Below are 13,932 nucleotides of genomic sequence, written 5' to 3' on the forward strand. Positions count from 1 at the left end.
TCAATGAGAGGAAAGGAGTATGGTATGTATGAGTTTTCTGGAATGATGCAAATGTTCTAGAAAATGATAGTGGGGATGAATATATGACTATGTGATGATATTGTGAGCCATTAATTGTACACCATGTATGGAATGTTTGTTAAGAATATTCCGTGTTTGTATGTTGTTTTGGTCTGCCAATTAACAATAATAATAACAATAATAATAATAAAAGCGGCTGTGTTTAGTGATCACAACACTCTAAAGACCAAAAAATGGATAAATGGGTACAAGGGAAGGTCAGTCACAAGCCTTTCACAACCACAAGGGCACAAGATAAAGGCTGTACAGTCATTATCAGAGATCAAGGCCCTTGGATTACAGTTCGAAGATTTGAGATATTTCCCTATGTCTACTCCAATATACCAGAAAGCAAAAAGGAATATCTGTATAATGATTCAGCAACCACCATCATCCTTTAAATCCTAACTTCTTGGTAAAAATACTACCTTCCTGCTATGGTTTTAGTGAGAAATCATAGATACCAAAGAGATTTTAAAGTCCTTTATTGTTGGAGAGTCCTGCCTCCATTAAGTATTTTACCTTCAAAGGATTCTGGGGTCAGTTAATGAAAAGCCCATTTTTACAGATGTGGAAATTGAACGAACATTTGGATAAAGCGTACCTCTCTGCAGACTGCTTTCATAAGAATTGTGTTATTGAATCCCCATAGCTACTGTGTTAAATTACTTTTATGTCAGTTTTATAGATGGAGAAATTAGAGCTCAATAAATTTGTCCCTTGCCCAGGTTCTCATCGAGGGTGTGGTAGAGCTAGATTCAAACTTTTGATTCTCTGATGTCAAATCACGTATTTTTCCCACTAGGCAGACAGTAGTCACAGTGGAATGAAGAAGAGTTCTGTGTATTACAATAAAGAAGAATAATTTTGGTTATAAGTCAGAGGGTGGTATAAAGCCTAAAATGCCCACTGTTTTACTGCAATGGGACGTCATTATGTTATTTCCTCTTTTACCTTCCCAAAGCTGTTTCTCTATTTCTAGGCCTCCATTAGCAAGTTGGAGTTCATATTGCTATGATTTTTTTAAATGTATGATCCATTCTTGACCTTTCTTGGTTGAAAACTGTTATAAGCACCAACTTTATTTTTAGTAACTAAATAATGTTGCATCAAGTAACTTGGATAGCTACTTCTTGGCATCAACTTAAGTGGGTGGTATTTCACCTTTAAAAAAAAATGCTGTGTGTAGATGTGAATAAATAAAGCCCATCAAAGAGAACTCCATTTCAAAAGCCTTCGTAGCCTGTTAGAAAAGAATTATAAAATTTTTTCCAGCTTGCTAAAATTGCCATTGTTGTATGTCCTATCCCTCTTGTCTGGTCTCACCATTTATATTGTCTTGAAAAAATAAAAATCCCCAGGAAGAATGCTGACATAGCTCTATTCCACATGCCTCTGCTAAAAACATTATGTGAAGCCAGAGCATCTTGTTCTGCTTTTACTCCTAAATCTTCTCATTTGTAATAAAGATTGATCTCTCAGTATGTAAGGACTTTAAAGCAGGTAGTTTGTTTTGGTTTCATAGTTCTGTTCTCCCACTTTCAAAAGGTGGGTGCAAATGGAGTCATCCCTCCTTTTCTCAGCTGATTTCATTTTGCTGAGTGTTTGCTATGTTCAACCAGATACTTTTAGGTGGCTAAGATTCGGCTCCACGCTCACAAAAGCTTTGTCAGTGCAAACAAGATGCACATCTCTGAGAAAACATGGGAGTCCTAGCCTTATTATAATTTTAAAAACTGGTGGGAGCTGATTGTTGTTTATACTTTATTTCAGAGATCCCAGAAGACCCACTTGAGGCTGAAGAGTATTACACTGACGTGTTTGATTCTTGTTCTGATGAAAGTGAGGAAGAGGAGGAAGAAGCAGTGCTCTCAGGGCCAGAGGAAAAGGTCAAGGATGAGGGGGCCCAGCCTGTTTATAGCACAAACCAGCAGGTACGTGCTGCTCCCCAGCAGCTGCGGCTGTGCCGTGGCTTCCAAGACAGAGTCAGGAGAGTCCTAATCTGGAGGGGGAGGGGGAGTAGGGGTTGTTATAATGGCTCCATAAGTTTTTCCATGTGGTAAGTCTTGCTTTCCAAGGTCCAGGGGCTGGTGGGGCACCCTGGCAATTCTGAGAATTTGGTCCAGACCGTGTTGATGAGGGGAAAGTGCACATCCAGCCTGCCTAGCCTGTGGCTGAGTACACACAATTATTGGGTAGCAGTGGTGCACACAACATTGTTTGCACATTGAAGATCTCCCCATATGTAAGCTATTGAATAAACACTGCAAGTATCTCTTTCATAGGGAGAAAGGGAAAGTTTTTGTTTTTGTTTTACTTCTCTGCACCCTAATCAGTTTTGTGAGTTGGGCCCCATTGTAAAAATTTGTGGACTTATAGAGTTCAGGGTAGGAGACCCAGGGATACTGAGTTTAGGGGATGATCTTTCTATCCACTTCAGCCTCTGAGGGTCCATCCTCACATGTGATGCTGAGGTCTCTCTGAGTCTATTCCTTGTGTTCCAACATAGCTCTTGGAGGTCTTGGGTTGGGGCAGCTCAAAGACCAAAGAATATGCTAGGCTGAGAGTTAGGCATGAATTTTAATTAGGACTTATGAGTGCAAGAGGATCTTCCATGATGCCGTCTTCCATGATGGCGGCCAGCTGTGGAAAAAGGAAGTTCGTGCTCCACAGAAGGGGTGGGGGAAGGCAGAGCAAGGGATTATCAGGGTTTAGGACAAGAAAATTTCATAGGGTGTGATAAAAGTGTGAAAACAGATTTTCAGCAGGCTCTCGTGACCCAGGGGTTGTTATCAACAGTGATCAAGGGAGGGGAGTTTCAGTGCCTTGTACATATACTGTTCGTACATCTTTTCCCCCCTGACCAGGTTTGATGGCCGTTAATGTCTGTCCTGGTCATGTAGGTGGGTACATGCAATGACCTGCTCCTAATATGGCAGGTCTCGGGCCCTGGGTCTCTCTACACCTGGCCTTAGATGTCTTTAGCTGTAGCCAGATTAAGTCCCAGTTGAGCCATTGGCCAACCACCAGCCCTGGCCATCCTTTCTGTACTGGGTGTCTGAGAGAAGGGAAAGCAAGAGGTATGTGAGGAGAAAAATTGCAATTTCTGATCATAGACCTCATTTCCTTCTTAGTCCTTCACCTGGTAACCCTTCCAACCCTAAACTCTCATAAGAGAGAGAAACATTTTGTTACCTGGGAACCATTAAGGCACTGAAATAAAAGTCAGCCAAGGGACAGCTGAGTCAACAGAAGCTTAATTAGAGTTAATGACATTTGGAGTAGAGAGGAGTGCACATAATCCATTCAACCATTTTTAGTGAAGACTAAGCATTACATTGTAATATCCAATAAATACAGCAAATAATTATTCTCAGGTTCTATATAAGAGAAGGATAAGGAGGCAGGGAGAAGGCAACTAATAGGGTATAAGTGCAGGGCTAAACAGAGAAAGGCGATGAGGGGAAGAGAAAGAAAACGATTAGAGAAAGTGTCCAAGAGACAAATATGTGGAGAGAGAAATAAATGTTGAGAAAAATATAGGGTGAAAATGGGGAAAATTCAGGATGCTGTAATAAAAGTATTTTTCTTATACTGTTTTCTCATTCTTTCCATGACTCTGGTAAAACGGATAGCACATCCCACCACAAACTGAAATGCTATTTTCCTTGCTACTGTGTCACTGTCCTAAACAGCTAAGGCCAATAATGTTGTAGATGCATGGTTGCAAAAAGACATACTCAATTTTCCCCAAACATCAAGTGGTAAAATTTGAACTCTTCTAATATTCTGCTAATATATCTTTCTATTTTAAAATGAAACAGGTTCAGGAAGCCCCATAAAATATATATATATATGTATAGTGACCATCACCATGTCAAGAAATAGAACTTCGCCAGCCACACGTGGAGGTTAGAACACAGGGTTGAAAATCAGAGTACCTGGGTATGGGTCTAGCCTCTGTCACTTGCAGTTTGCATGTGCAGGTTACTACATTTCACTGCACCTCAGTTTTGTAGCCTGTCAAATGGGAGAATATTGGTTCCTTCAGAGAGTGGTTTTGAGGATTAAATGAAATAATCAATGTAAAGCCCTAGAGTAATGCTCAGTACTTAATAAAATACTTAATAATGAGCTGTTAACTATTATTATTAAAAAGTTGTCCAGCCATGTTATGGCCTTCATAGGATACTGCCCAAAACTGTTTTTAACATTTTTATTATGCACTATAACATCTATTCAAAACAATAAATTTCAAGCACATTGCAACAAGTAATTACAGAACAGAGGTTTGTTCCACAATTTTAGGTTTTTCCTTCTAGCTGCTCCAAGACACTGGAGACTAAGATAAATATCATGATATAATGATTCAGCAGTCAAACTCATTTGTAAAATCCTGCCTTCTCTGTTATAACCCATCCTTTTCCTTTGATCCTTCTCCAAATGTTTAGGGGTATCTGGGCTACTCCCATTCTAATGTTTTTGTATTGGAAAGGGGTGTTGATAATATAGGATAGGGGAATGGAACTAGTTGATGTTCTTGGATAGGCTGACCCCTCTGGATTTCAGAACTTATTTGGCCTAGGAACCCATCTGGAGGTTGTAGATTTCTGGAAAGTAATCCTAGTACGTGAAACTTTTATAGAATCTCAGATAGAGCCGTAGGTGTTCTTTAAGGCTAACAGGAATGGTTTTGGTTGGGGGTTGGCAAACCATGGTAATTAGCAATATCTTGCTGTAGCTGACATAAGAGCACCTTCCAGAATAGCCTCTTGACCCTATTTGAATTCTCTTAGGCACCGATACCGTGAATAATGCTCTACAATTTCATGGTGCTAGGACCAGGCTCATCCCTGGGAGTCATGCCCCATTTTGCCAGGGAGACTTTCACCCCTGTATGTCATATCCCATGTAGGGTGGGGGGATACTGCCAAATTTTTTAATGTTAAAGTGAGATTTATATAATTGTAATATTTAAAAATCCCTTATTATTTCTTAAGACAGGTGATAAATATAAGGGCAACAAGTTTGTTCTCTGGGCTGTGCATCTGTCACACGTAATGACAGATTGTGATGGATTTTAAATAATCTATTGAGACGATAGGTTAAGCCCTCTCACAGACATCATGATGTTTTGCCTCACAAATCCTCTTGGGTAGTTATTCTTATCCCTGTTTTCCAGATGAGGAAACTGAGTTTCAAAGAGAAATAACCTGCCCATTTTCACATGGGTAGGGAAAGGTCACATTCCTAATGTGTTTTCCTGCTACAGAAAGTATATTAACCTATATGGGCTTGCTTGGCATAAGAGAAGCAGGAGTGGCAAGCACCATAGATTGTAATTTGTATTAGAGGCAGGTAATTACTACCCCATCTGTTTTTCCTAGTAATTCAATATAATTCCCTCCTCCCCAAAGGTAGTGGGTGTGGAGATGTGATGGATGTTGACTCTTCCGTTTTGGGGTTATTTTATTAGCAACACACAGATCCCAGCCACAGAATTCAATACCATGCCCCCAGTCCCTACTGGCTTTGTGAATCAGGTGAAATCAGTAGCCATCTCTGGAGTTCGTCTCTTCTCCTTTCTCCCCAGTTTTCTCCTTGACCTGTGAACACGTGACTTCCTGAGTGACCATCAGACCATATGACCTTTAAATGAGTGATGAGGCTAAAGTCGATTCACCCTCTGTTAGATGTGGCAAAAGTCACATAGCTATCACTTCGATGGAAGAAGAACTTTACATACGGTGCTTGCAAAAAGAAAAACAGCCATGAACTTCACTGTGATTGATTGCTGAGTCCTGATGCCTCCCATGACAGTCTTTTGAGCAGTGTCAGCCCCAAAGCACTGTTTTATTAAGCATTTAATTGCTGTTGTCAGATGCTTCTCTGCGGTGATAAGCAGAGCATCAGTAACACCTTTATCACAAGCTATTAGCATTGTCTTTAGCTCCCTTGTGAAGTCTGTGGCCACCAGTTGGGCCCAGCTCCTGAGATCTCAGGAGAATATCCTTTATAACATCAAAACATCCTTATATAACATTACAACATCAAAACCTTATAACATTATAACATCAAAATAGGGTTCCCAGCAGTATTTGTGAGACCTGTCACTGAAAAGTGTTTCATGTGTTCTAATGGGCTTTTTTTTTTTTTAAGGGCTGCAGGTTGATGGGTGTTTTTGTAGACTCTTCAGCCTTGACCATCTTTTTTCCCCTCTCCAAGACTAATCAGTATCCCAGGTGTAGCAATAAAACACGTCCTGGAGGGACCATAATGACTTAACAGAGAACTCCCTTGAGAAGGGCTCTGTTTTATGAATGTGGCATTCACTGAAGCTTATTTCAAGAGATCTGTTTAGGATCATGGTGTTTGTTCTTCTAAGATGAAGGGCTGCAGAGGCCCATTTTTCCAGCTCAGTTTGAATTTTCCAATACATTTCTCCCAACTCCTCCAGTGGTGTTGAAATTCTTTCTGCACAGTGGAGAGCATCGGATACTGGATAGGCAAGGCCTAAAGATTCTACTGAATAATCCTACTGATTTTGGATCAGATCATCATGACAGTAGGTGCCTCTAGGGGTATAGCCTGCTAGTGGAGTCATTAGTTTAATCCATATATCCAATCATAATAACTGTAACGGTAACAGTTAACATTTCCATAACCTTCATACTGTGCCCAGTACTTTATATGTTGTGTCAGTTCAGTTTCTTCGGAGAAGCTGATGACATGGCAGAAGTAGAACAGAAAAGGAAATGCCTCTGGAGTCAGTAGGGAGAATCTCAGGCCACAGCGTTGGCCTGACACCTTGGAGAAGAAGGGAGGGAGGGTGGGAGGATTGGATGAGAAAAGCCTTAGGGTGCAGTGTGGTTCCAAAACAGTCTTGGCATTACAATAGGGAGCCGCAGGGCAAAGATTGCACATTAGTGGAGTCCCACATTGGGTAGCAGTGGCCTGGCTGGAGTGTCCCCACCTTGCTGCCATTAGCTGGAAGCTGCTTGGAAAGAGTGTGGCCTTGGTGTGAGCACTGCAGTGGATCCTGAAGGCGCTGTGGCTGGGGGCTGCCAAGCTGGCTGCTCTCCTCACAGCAGGCACTCTTGAAGGGAGATGTAAGCAGCACTCCTCCATGACTTCTACAGATGCAATGTTTCATTTAATTTTTGCAATGGCCTATTGATGTGTATATTCTAGACAACTGCACCAAATTAGAAATTAACTGACTAGAATTCAATATGGGAGAGGGCAAAGGCGAGGGTGGGAGAGAGGAAGAGAACATGAGAAATGTCTGCCTGACATTTCATTCAAAAAGTGAATGCCCCTGAGCGAGAACGAGCTGAGAGCTAAAAATCCATCCTCCACCACCATCCCACACACACCACACTGCGTCTCTGTGCCTCTGTGTCTCTCATTGTGAACCTCTTGTTGCTCTGAATTATTGCTCCAGACTTGTGTTTAAAGATACATGTTTTTCTGACAACATTGTCCCTAAGTGCAAGTCAGCATTTCATTTGGTGCCCAACAAGGATGGAGCAGTGGGGGATATTTTGCCTAGAACTGATGATGGCATTGAAGTGCTGACTTTTAAAACCCAGCGCCCTTGAAAGGTAAGACTGTTGTGGTATCCTGAGTTTATAGACGAGGAAACTTGAGGCTTAGTAAGTTGAAAGAACGTCTTCAAGTCCACACCGCTAGAAAGTAGCAGACTCAAGGAGATTTGTGTGACTCCATTTTTAGCCACTCCTTTACACAGTGGCTAAATATAATCCCTCCTCCGATGATGATGGAGTCAGATACATTAGGTGTGAGGGAATAGCCCCTGGGGCCAATGTGTTATCTAATTCCCTAATGAAACCTGTCTCGCTTAACCTAATGACTGAGCTATGTACACGGTAAAATGTGTACCGGTTCTTAGAAAAGTACTGAGCAACCAAAATTAAAACATAAAAGAGCCTACCTACCTCTTGTATCTGTTTTGGGAAGCAGATTTATCTCCTCCTACTGTGCTTTAATTAGAAGGTGCCAGAACTCTTGACTTCAAATAGTAGTGCTGATTTACCTGCTATTTTACATGATGTGACCTAATCACCTTCACACACAGGAGGAAACACTCTCTGTCTGGAATCGACCTTAGAGGTTTTCAGTCCAACAAGCAGCCAGCCCAGCTATTACAAGCTGTTGAATCATTTCTCTATCATCACTTCCCCATCCTGTGTCCCACACTAAAGGGTTGTCATCCTTGCTAAAGTGGTAGTGGAGCCTTCCAGGTAACAGACCTTCCATAGACTCAGTGTGTGTTGTCAAAGGAGTGACTTTGATGGGGCAATTTCCACTCTCATCCCCATTGTGGCTCCCTTTCCATTACATTGTGCCCCCTTCTGTCTTCTGCCACTTCTTAGTCCAAGATAAAGCATAGCTCATTGCTGGTCAGATACACTGAGCTTTCTAGAAGGCCTGGAATCCTAAGTCTTAAAATGTTGTGTATAGAGATCACACCTTTACTTTCTTGCCCCAGCACCAAAGCATGGAGGGACAAGAGGGAAGGAGGTGGGGTGGATAAAGACAAAGCAAAGCTGACCAGGAGTGGAGAGTCCATGGGTTCTTTGCAGTGTGATGCACAGTGAGGTCTCCAGTCTCCACGACCTCCCTGTCGGTGAATAAGCAGAGATCCACCAGCAGATGGGGAGGTGATCCCCTGCACTGTGGGACGTCCCTGCAATCTGCTCTGTTGCTGCTGGAGCTGGGGGCGAGGGCTGCGGGGTGGCCTATGCTGATTTTTATAGAGCTAGAAAGACCAGCTGGAATGGTACCTTAGAGGATTTTCTCCCTAGCACCCACGCTGACCCACACCCAATCCTGTCTCCTCAGTTAATATCAGAGTTGCGGTCCCTGATCATCCAGGGCACAAAAATATCTGCAAAAAATAGGAGAATCTCCCTAAACAGCCCTTAAAAACAGAAAAATGTAAAGACCCTTCCCATTATTTGATTATACAGAAAAATTTTATTTTCTGGATATTTTATTTGAACTGGGAAAGTGGGAGTGAATATAATTTCATGACCCTACGTTTAACCTGAGGGAGCAGTAGTCATGGTTAATAAAAAACAGCTACCTTACGGCTTTCCAGGTGTCGTGCATCATCCTATTATTAGCAACCTGAATTAGTGTGGTACATCTGTTACAATTGATAAACTTACATTGTGCATCATCCTATTTTATAGTGATAGGCATATTGTGGGGTTCAAATCGTCCATCTCATTTTACAAATGATAAAACTGTGAAGCAAGGGGATTCACTGGACCTAAGTCATCCAGTCCAATGATAAAAGCAGGATTCAAACCAGCGAATACACACAGTGTCATTTTGGGTACGTATAGAACATAATGTAGAAGTTGGTCAAGGTGAAGAAAAGGAAATGCTTGTGACCTACCAAAGGGATAGCTCCAAAATGTGAGCAAATGGAATATGATCTGATGATTTTGTATCGCTGCTTAAAACACAGGGCCAAGTTTTTCACTTGCTCCGAAGGATTTAAATAGGACTAAAGTTCGTGTTGGAGTTGAAAACGGTAATCTGCAATAAAGGAGTTCGGGTCCTGAGGGGTACCTTTTGTTACATGGAAATAAAGGAGTTCGGGTCCTGAGGGGTACCTTTTGTTACATGGAAATTTTGTTACAAGAAACCTCTCGAATTGCAGGACTTTCTTCCCCAGGTTATTGGATCGAGAGTATTTGAGTTAAATTCTTCATCAGGAGGAAGGGAGCTACTGGGAAGGAAGGACTGATTGGAAGGAGCCTCACCTCCACCCTGCAGGAATCTCTAAATGGACTGCAGCAGAGGGGTCCAGGCCTCAGCAGCTCCTGAAAAATCCATTCCCTCATGCTTTGGGGTATGTGCCATGGCACCTCTCCATCAGCCCGGCTTTCCTTCTTCTCTTCATCCTTTATATTCCCACACCCTAATCCAAAAAGGCTGGAGAGTCCTGTCACTGGATACCTATGAATGTTTTTGAAGCTTTAAAACAACCCTGCAGGCACTGACTTGTTGCAAACCTGGGCATTAATAAGAGACAGCTGCAGTTAGAAGGTTTTAATAATGCAAAGTAAACAAGGCATTAAAGCAGTGAAATGTGGACGCACTGACAGTCACGTTTCAGCAATTCTGAATTCAGTGACAGAGGCGGTTAGTGTTACAGGAGCCAGGGGGCTTGTTTACCGTTGGAGTTTTGCAGATGCGGCTCTGTCTTCCCATCACTACACACACACTTGGAGGCCTTTTCTCCTTGACAGAAGGCAACCGTCAGCAGTGAGCTGAGAGCAAAGGTTCCAGCTTCCTGACTTTGGGGCAGCCACCTCCAAACTGCCATCAGCTCTTCCCATGGCTTTGTGCTAAACGGCATCCTCTGTCTTCCCATGAATTATGAATGCAGATAAGCTAGGGCCTGGCTTCTAATGAGCTCAAACTGAGATGTGAAAGGAACGTCTGAGTGTGCAGAAAATGAGTAAGGTCACCTTGGTGTTTTGGTTTCTGTAACTTAGTGACATTTTTCAAGGCTGTTGTGGATATGGTTTTAAGGAGAGTAGATAATACTTCAGGAAGCCAGTAGGTTGTTGCATGTATCGTTCATTTACTTATCAAATATTTGAGTGCTCTAGGCACTGGGTATATGTTAGGGAACAAAACAGACATAGTCCCATCTTCACGGAAATCTCTTTCAATCTCAAGTATTTAAATGGTACCTATGGACTGACAACTCCCAAGTGTGTATCTTCTGGTGTCTTCCCAGAACTCCAGTCTGTCTGTTAGAAGTCCACACTAACAGACATCCTGAATTGAACGTGTCTAAGAGTGAGCGCCTCATGTACCCCAGCCCTGGCCCCAATCAGTGACTCCTGAGTCAACCTTGGCGCATCTCCTTTCATTCACATTCCACATCTAATCCATAAGCAAAACCTCTTGGCTTGATCTTCAGAATATGTTTAAAATATGTACTCTTTTGCTCCTCCACTCCTGCGACCAAAGCCACTATCACCTCCCCAATGGATCATTGCAGTAGTTTCTAAATGGTCTCGCAGTGCTCCCCACCCCAAAGTCTTTGCAGTGGCCTGAGCACCCCATCATCATCATTACTCTGTCCCTCCAGTGTGACTATGACCGTCAGTCTTATTCACTCACTCCCACAGTTCCCCTGGCTTCCTTGCTGTTTCTGGAACACACAGGATATGTTCCTGCTTTAGCAGGCCTGGAATGCCCTCCCCCCAGATATATAAATGGTTTGTTCCCTCCCTGCTTTCATGTTTCTGTTTAAATGTCACTTTCCTGGGGAGGACTCTGACCCCTGCTTTATTTTTCTCCCAGGTATTTATCACCACCTGACTTACTGCTGCTTACTTGCTTACTCATTTAAGGTCTGGCTCCCCCCATGAGAATGCATGCTAGCAGGGCAGAGATTTTGCCTTTTTCGGTTCTGTGCGCATTCCTAGCACCTAGACCAGTGTTTTTTTTTTTTTAGCACATCGTAAATACTATGCTGATATTGTGCAATGAATGAATGAATAAATGAATGGAGTATATGTTTTCGTGGTACAGGTAGCAATTAATCCAGTTCACAAACGAAACAATAAAAGCAAATAGGAAATGAAAAATTTGAAGTAATAGAGGAAAGAGTGTTTGGGGGAATATGGAGACACCTACTAAAGAGAATTAGGGAGAGTTTCTAGGAGGTAACTTTTCAGCTGTGACCTAAAGGATGGAAAGAAGCCACCTCCTTGATATAGAGAAAGGGAGTTGGGGGAGGAGTTTTTCAGTGAGAGGGAACAGTATGTGGGAAGGTCATTAGAGACCTAAGTGAGTTCAAGAAACCTCTTAGTGAGCAAAAAGACAATCCAAGACCAGGGCTGGAAAGGTCAGATCAGCTGTAGCTACATCATAAAGGTCTTGTAAGTAGTGAGAGTAGTATTTTGAATAGAAGGGCATATGTAGTGAAGGGTAATTTTTAAAAAATGATTAAAATTAATCTTTGGTGATAGAAATCAGAACAATGGTGCGTAGAGGAGGAGGGTTGACTGCAAGGAGGCACAAGGGAAACATGACTTCTGTCTCCCATAGCTGTGAAGCTGTCTCGCGTTGATACGTCCCTCAGGAGTCAGCATGGACCACCTGCAGTAGAGTGCTTACGAGGCTCCAGGCAGACAGATGGTTGAGGTTTCACCGCCTCAAGGTGGGGGAGTAAGAAGGAGAATAACCCTTGGGGAGGCTCTTGAGAACATCTAAAGATAGATCTACAATCTTCAAGAGGTTGTTGGTAACAAAACTGAGCCCTTATCCCAATCTAAGGCCTTATGGTAGCTACATTTCATTTATTCATTCATTCACAGTTCATTCCCTAAGGGACTCAATATTGTATACTAGTTACCATTTTACCTCAATCATTGCTAGTTCTCTCCCTTATTTATCCATACATTCATCTTCAAAGAGAGCTGCATAAGTTGTTTCATTTACCTAACTTTGTAACCAAGCTGTCTCTCACTGCTTTACCCTTGGGATTTGGGGTATGTGAGTAGACCTGCTAGGAAGGGGAGCTACAGAGAATTTCTAGGAGATAACTTTTCCATTGTGACTGAAGCGAGGAAAAAAGTGAGGAACTTTTCAAGGAAAGAAACTTTTAAATTTCAGACTTGCTCAACATTTCTCTTAAGCAAATGCCTTTTTAAAAAAAGCCTGCTTATAATTATTTTTGTCTTTCCTTTATAAAGGGAAGAAATGTACTGGGAAAAACAGAGGGAAGTATACAGCCTGCCTCTTTTTGGCTTCTTCCTCTGTGATCTTTTCTTCATCTACAAAAAGCCCAAATGTCCTTAGACTTGAGATAAACAAAACTCCTGAGATTAGGGTTTCTCCCAGGAGTGGGTTCTAAGTGTTTTGCTTTCTAAGGGTGTGGCAGAGCCTCTTTTCCTTCTTAGTTTCACCTTTTTTAATTGAAGCTCTGTTGTAGCTTTTGTACATCATGACCAGAGTCTCTTGGATAAATGATGGCCAGTAATAGCTTGAGAAACAAATAGCCTCAGAAGGAGATCTCTTCAAATGCCCTTATTTGTTCAACAGTTTGAGTGGAAAGTGAAACTGGATTCACTTCAGGATCCTGTGCCACTTTTTGGACATTTTATTTAACACACACTTAATGTTTGCCAGGCATGGATCTATGAGCTTGACAAATGCAGAAAATTCATCCTCTCAGCAACCCACTTTGTAGATTGGGAAATTACAATCTACAAAGGAAGAAATTACAGTAGAGGAAATTACGGTAATGTAATTTCCTCTAGACACATGATTAGCAAATGGCAGGGCAAGATTTGAACTCAGGCAACTTGCTCCAAAGTCCAAGCTACTAACCACTGGGCTGTGCCCCTCTCGCTTGGTCCATCTTGTCAGAGCCTCAGCTTTACGCCATGCCCACTGTGTGGGTTTTCAGAAACTTCAATGGCAAATTCAACAACAGCTTCAGACACCAGTTATAGAGGGATCAGAAACTTCCATCAATTCAGCTCTGACTCTGTCCCAACTTAGGCCAGACCCCCCGGGCTAAGGGTCATCCTTCACAAGACAGTCCTTCAGGCACCAGTGCAAGCTCAGGGGTTCAGGTCACCCCACTTCTGACCGAGTGGATATGAATTTGGAGATTCCCACCCCCTCTCTCAGGTTTGATGATTCACTAGGAAGACTCACAGAACTCCTGGAAAGTGCTATACTTAGGATCATAGTCTTATGTTCCGACCTGGGCCCACAGGCATGGAACTTCCAGCTGTGAAAGCGACGAAAACACCAGACACCGACCAAGTTATTAAGTTTATTGAGAACTCACCCAGGAGAGGGACA

At 42.3% G+C, this 13,932-nt stretch overlaps 1 protein-coding gene across 1 annotated transcript in view; it reads left to right on the forward strand.

Annotated features, from left to right (window-relative positions):
* NEK11 (NIMA related kinase 11) overlaps nucleotides 1-13,932 on the forward strand; it is a 346,803-nt gene that overhangs the window by 225,341 nt on the left and 107,530 nt on the right. The window contains exon 14 of the mRNA XM_077130110.1: nucleotides 1,834-1,994. Within this exon, the coding sequence (XP_076986225.1) occupies nucleotides 1,834-1,994 (161 nt within the window). The remainder of the gene's footprint in view (nucleotides 1-1,833; nucleotides 1,995-13,932) is intronic.

This window comes from Tamandua tetradactyla, chromosome 15 (assembly GCF_023851605.1).
Source record: "Tamandua tetradactyla isolate mTamTet1 chromosome 15, mTamTet1.pri, whole genome shotgun sequence".
Classification (NCBI taxonomy): Eukaryota; Metazoa; Chordata; class Mammalia; order Pilosa; family Myrmecophagidae; genus Tamandua; species Tamandua tetradactyla.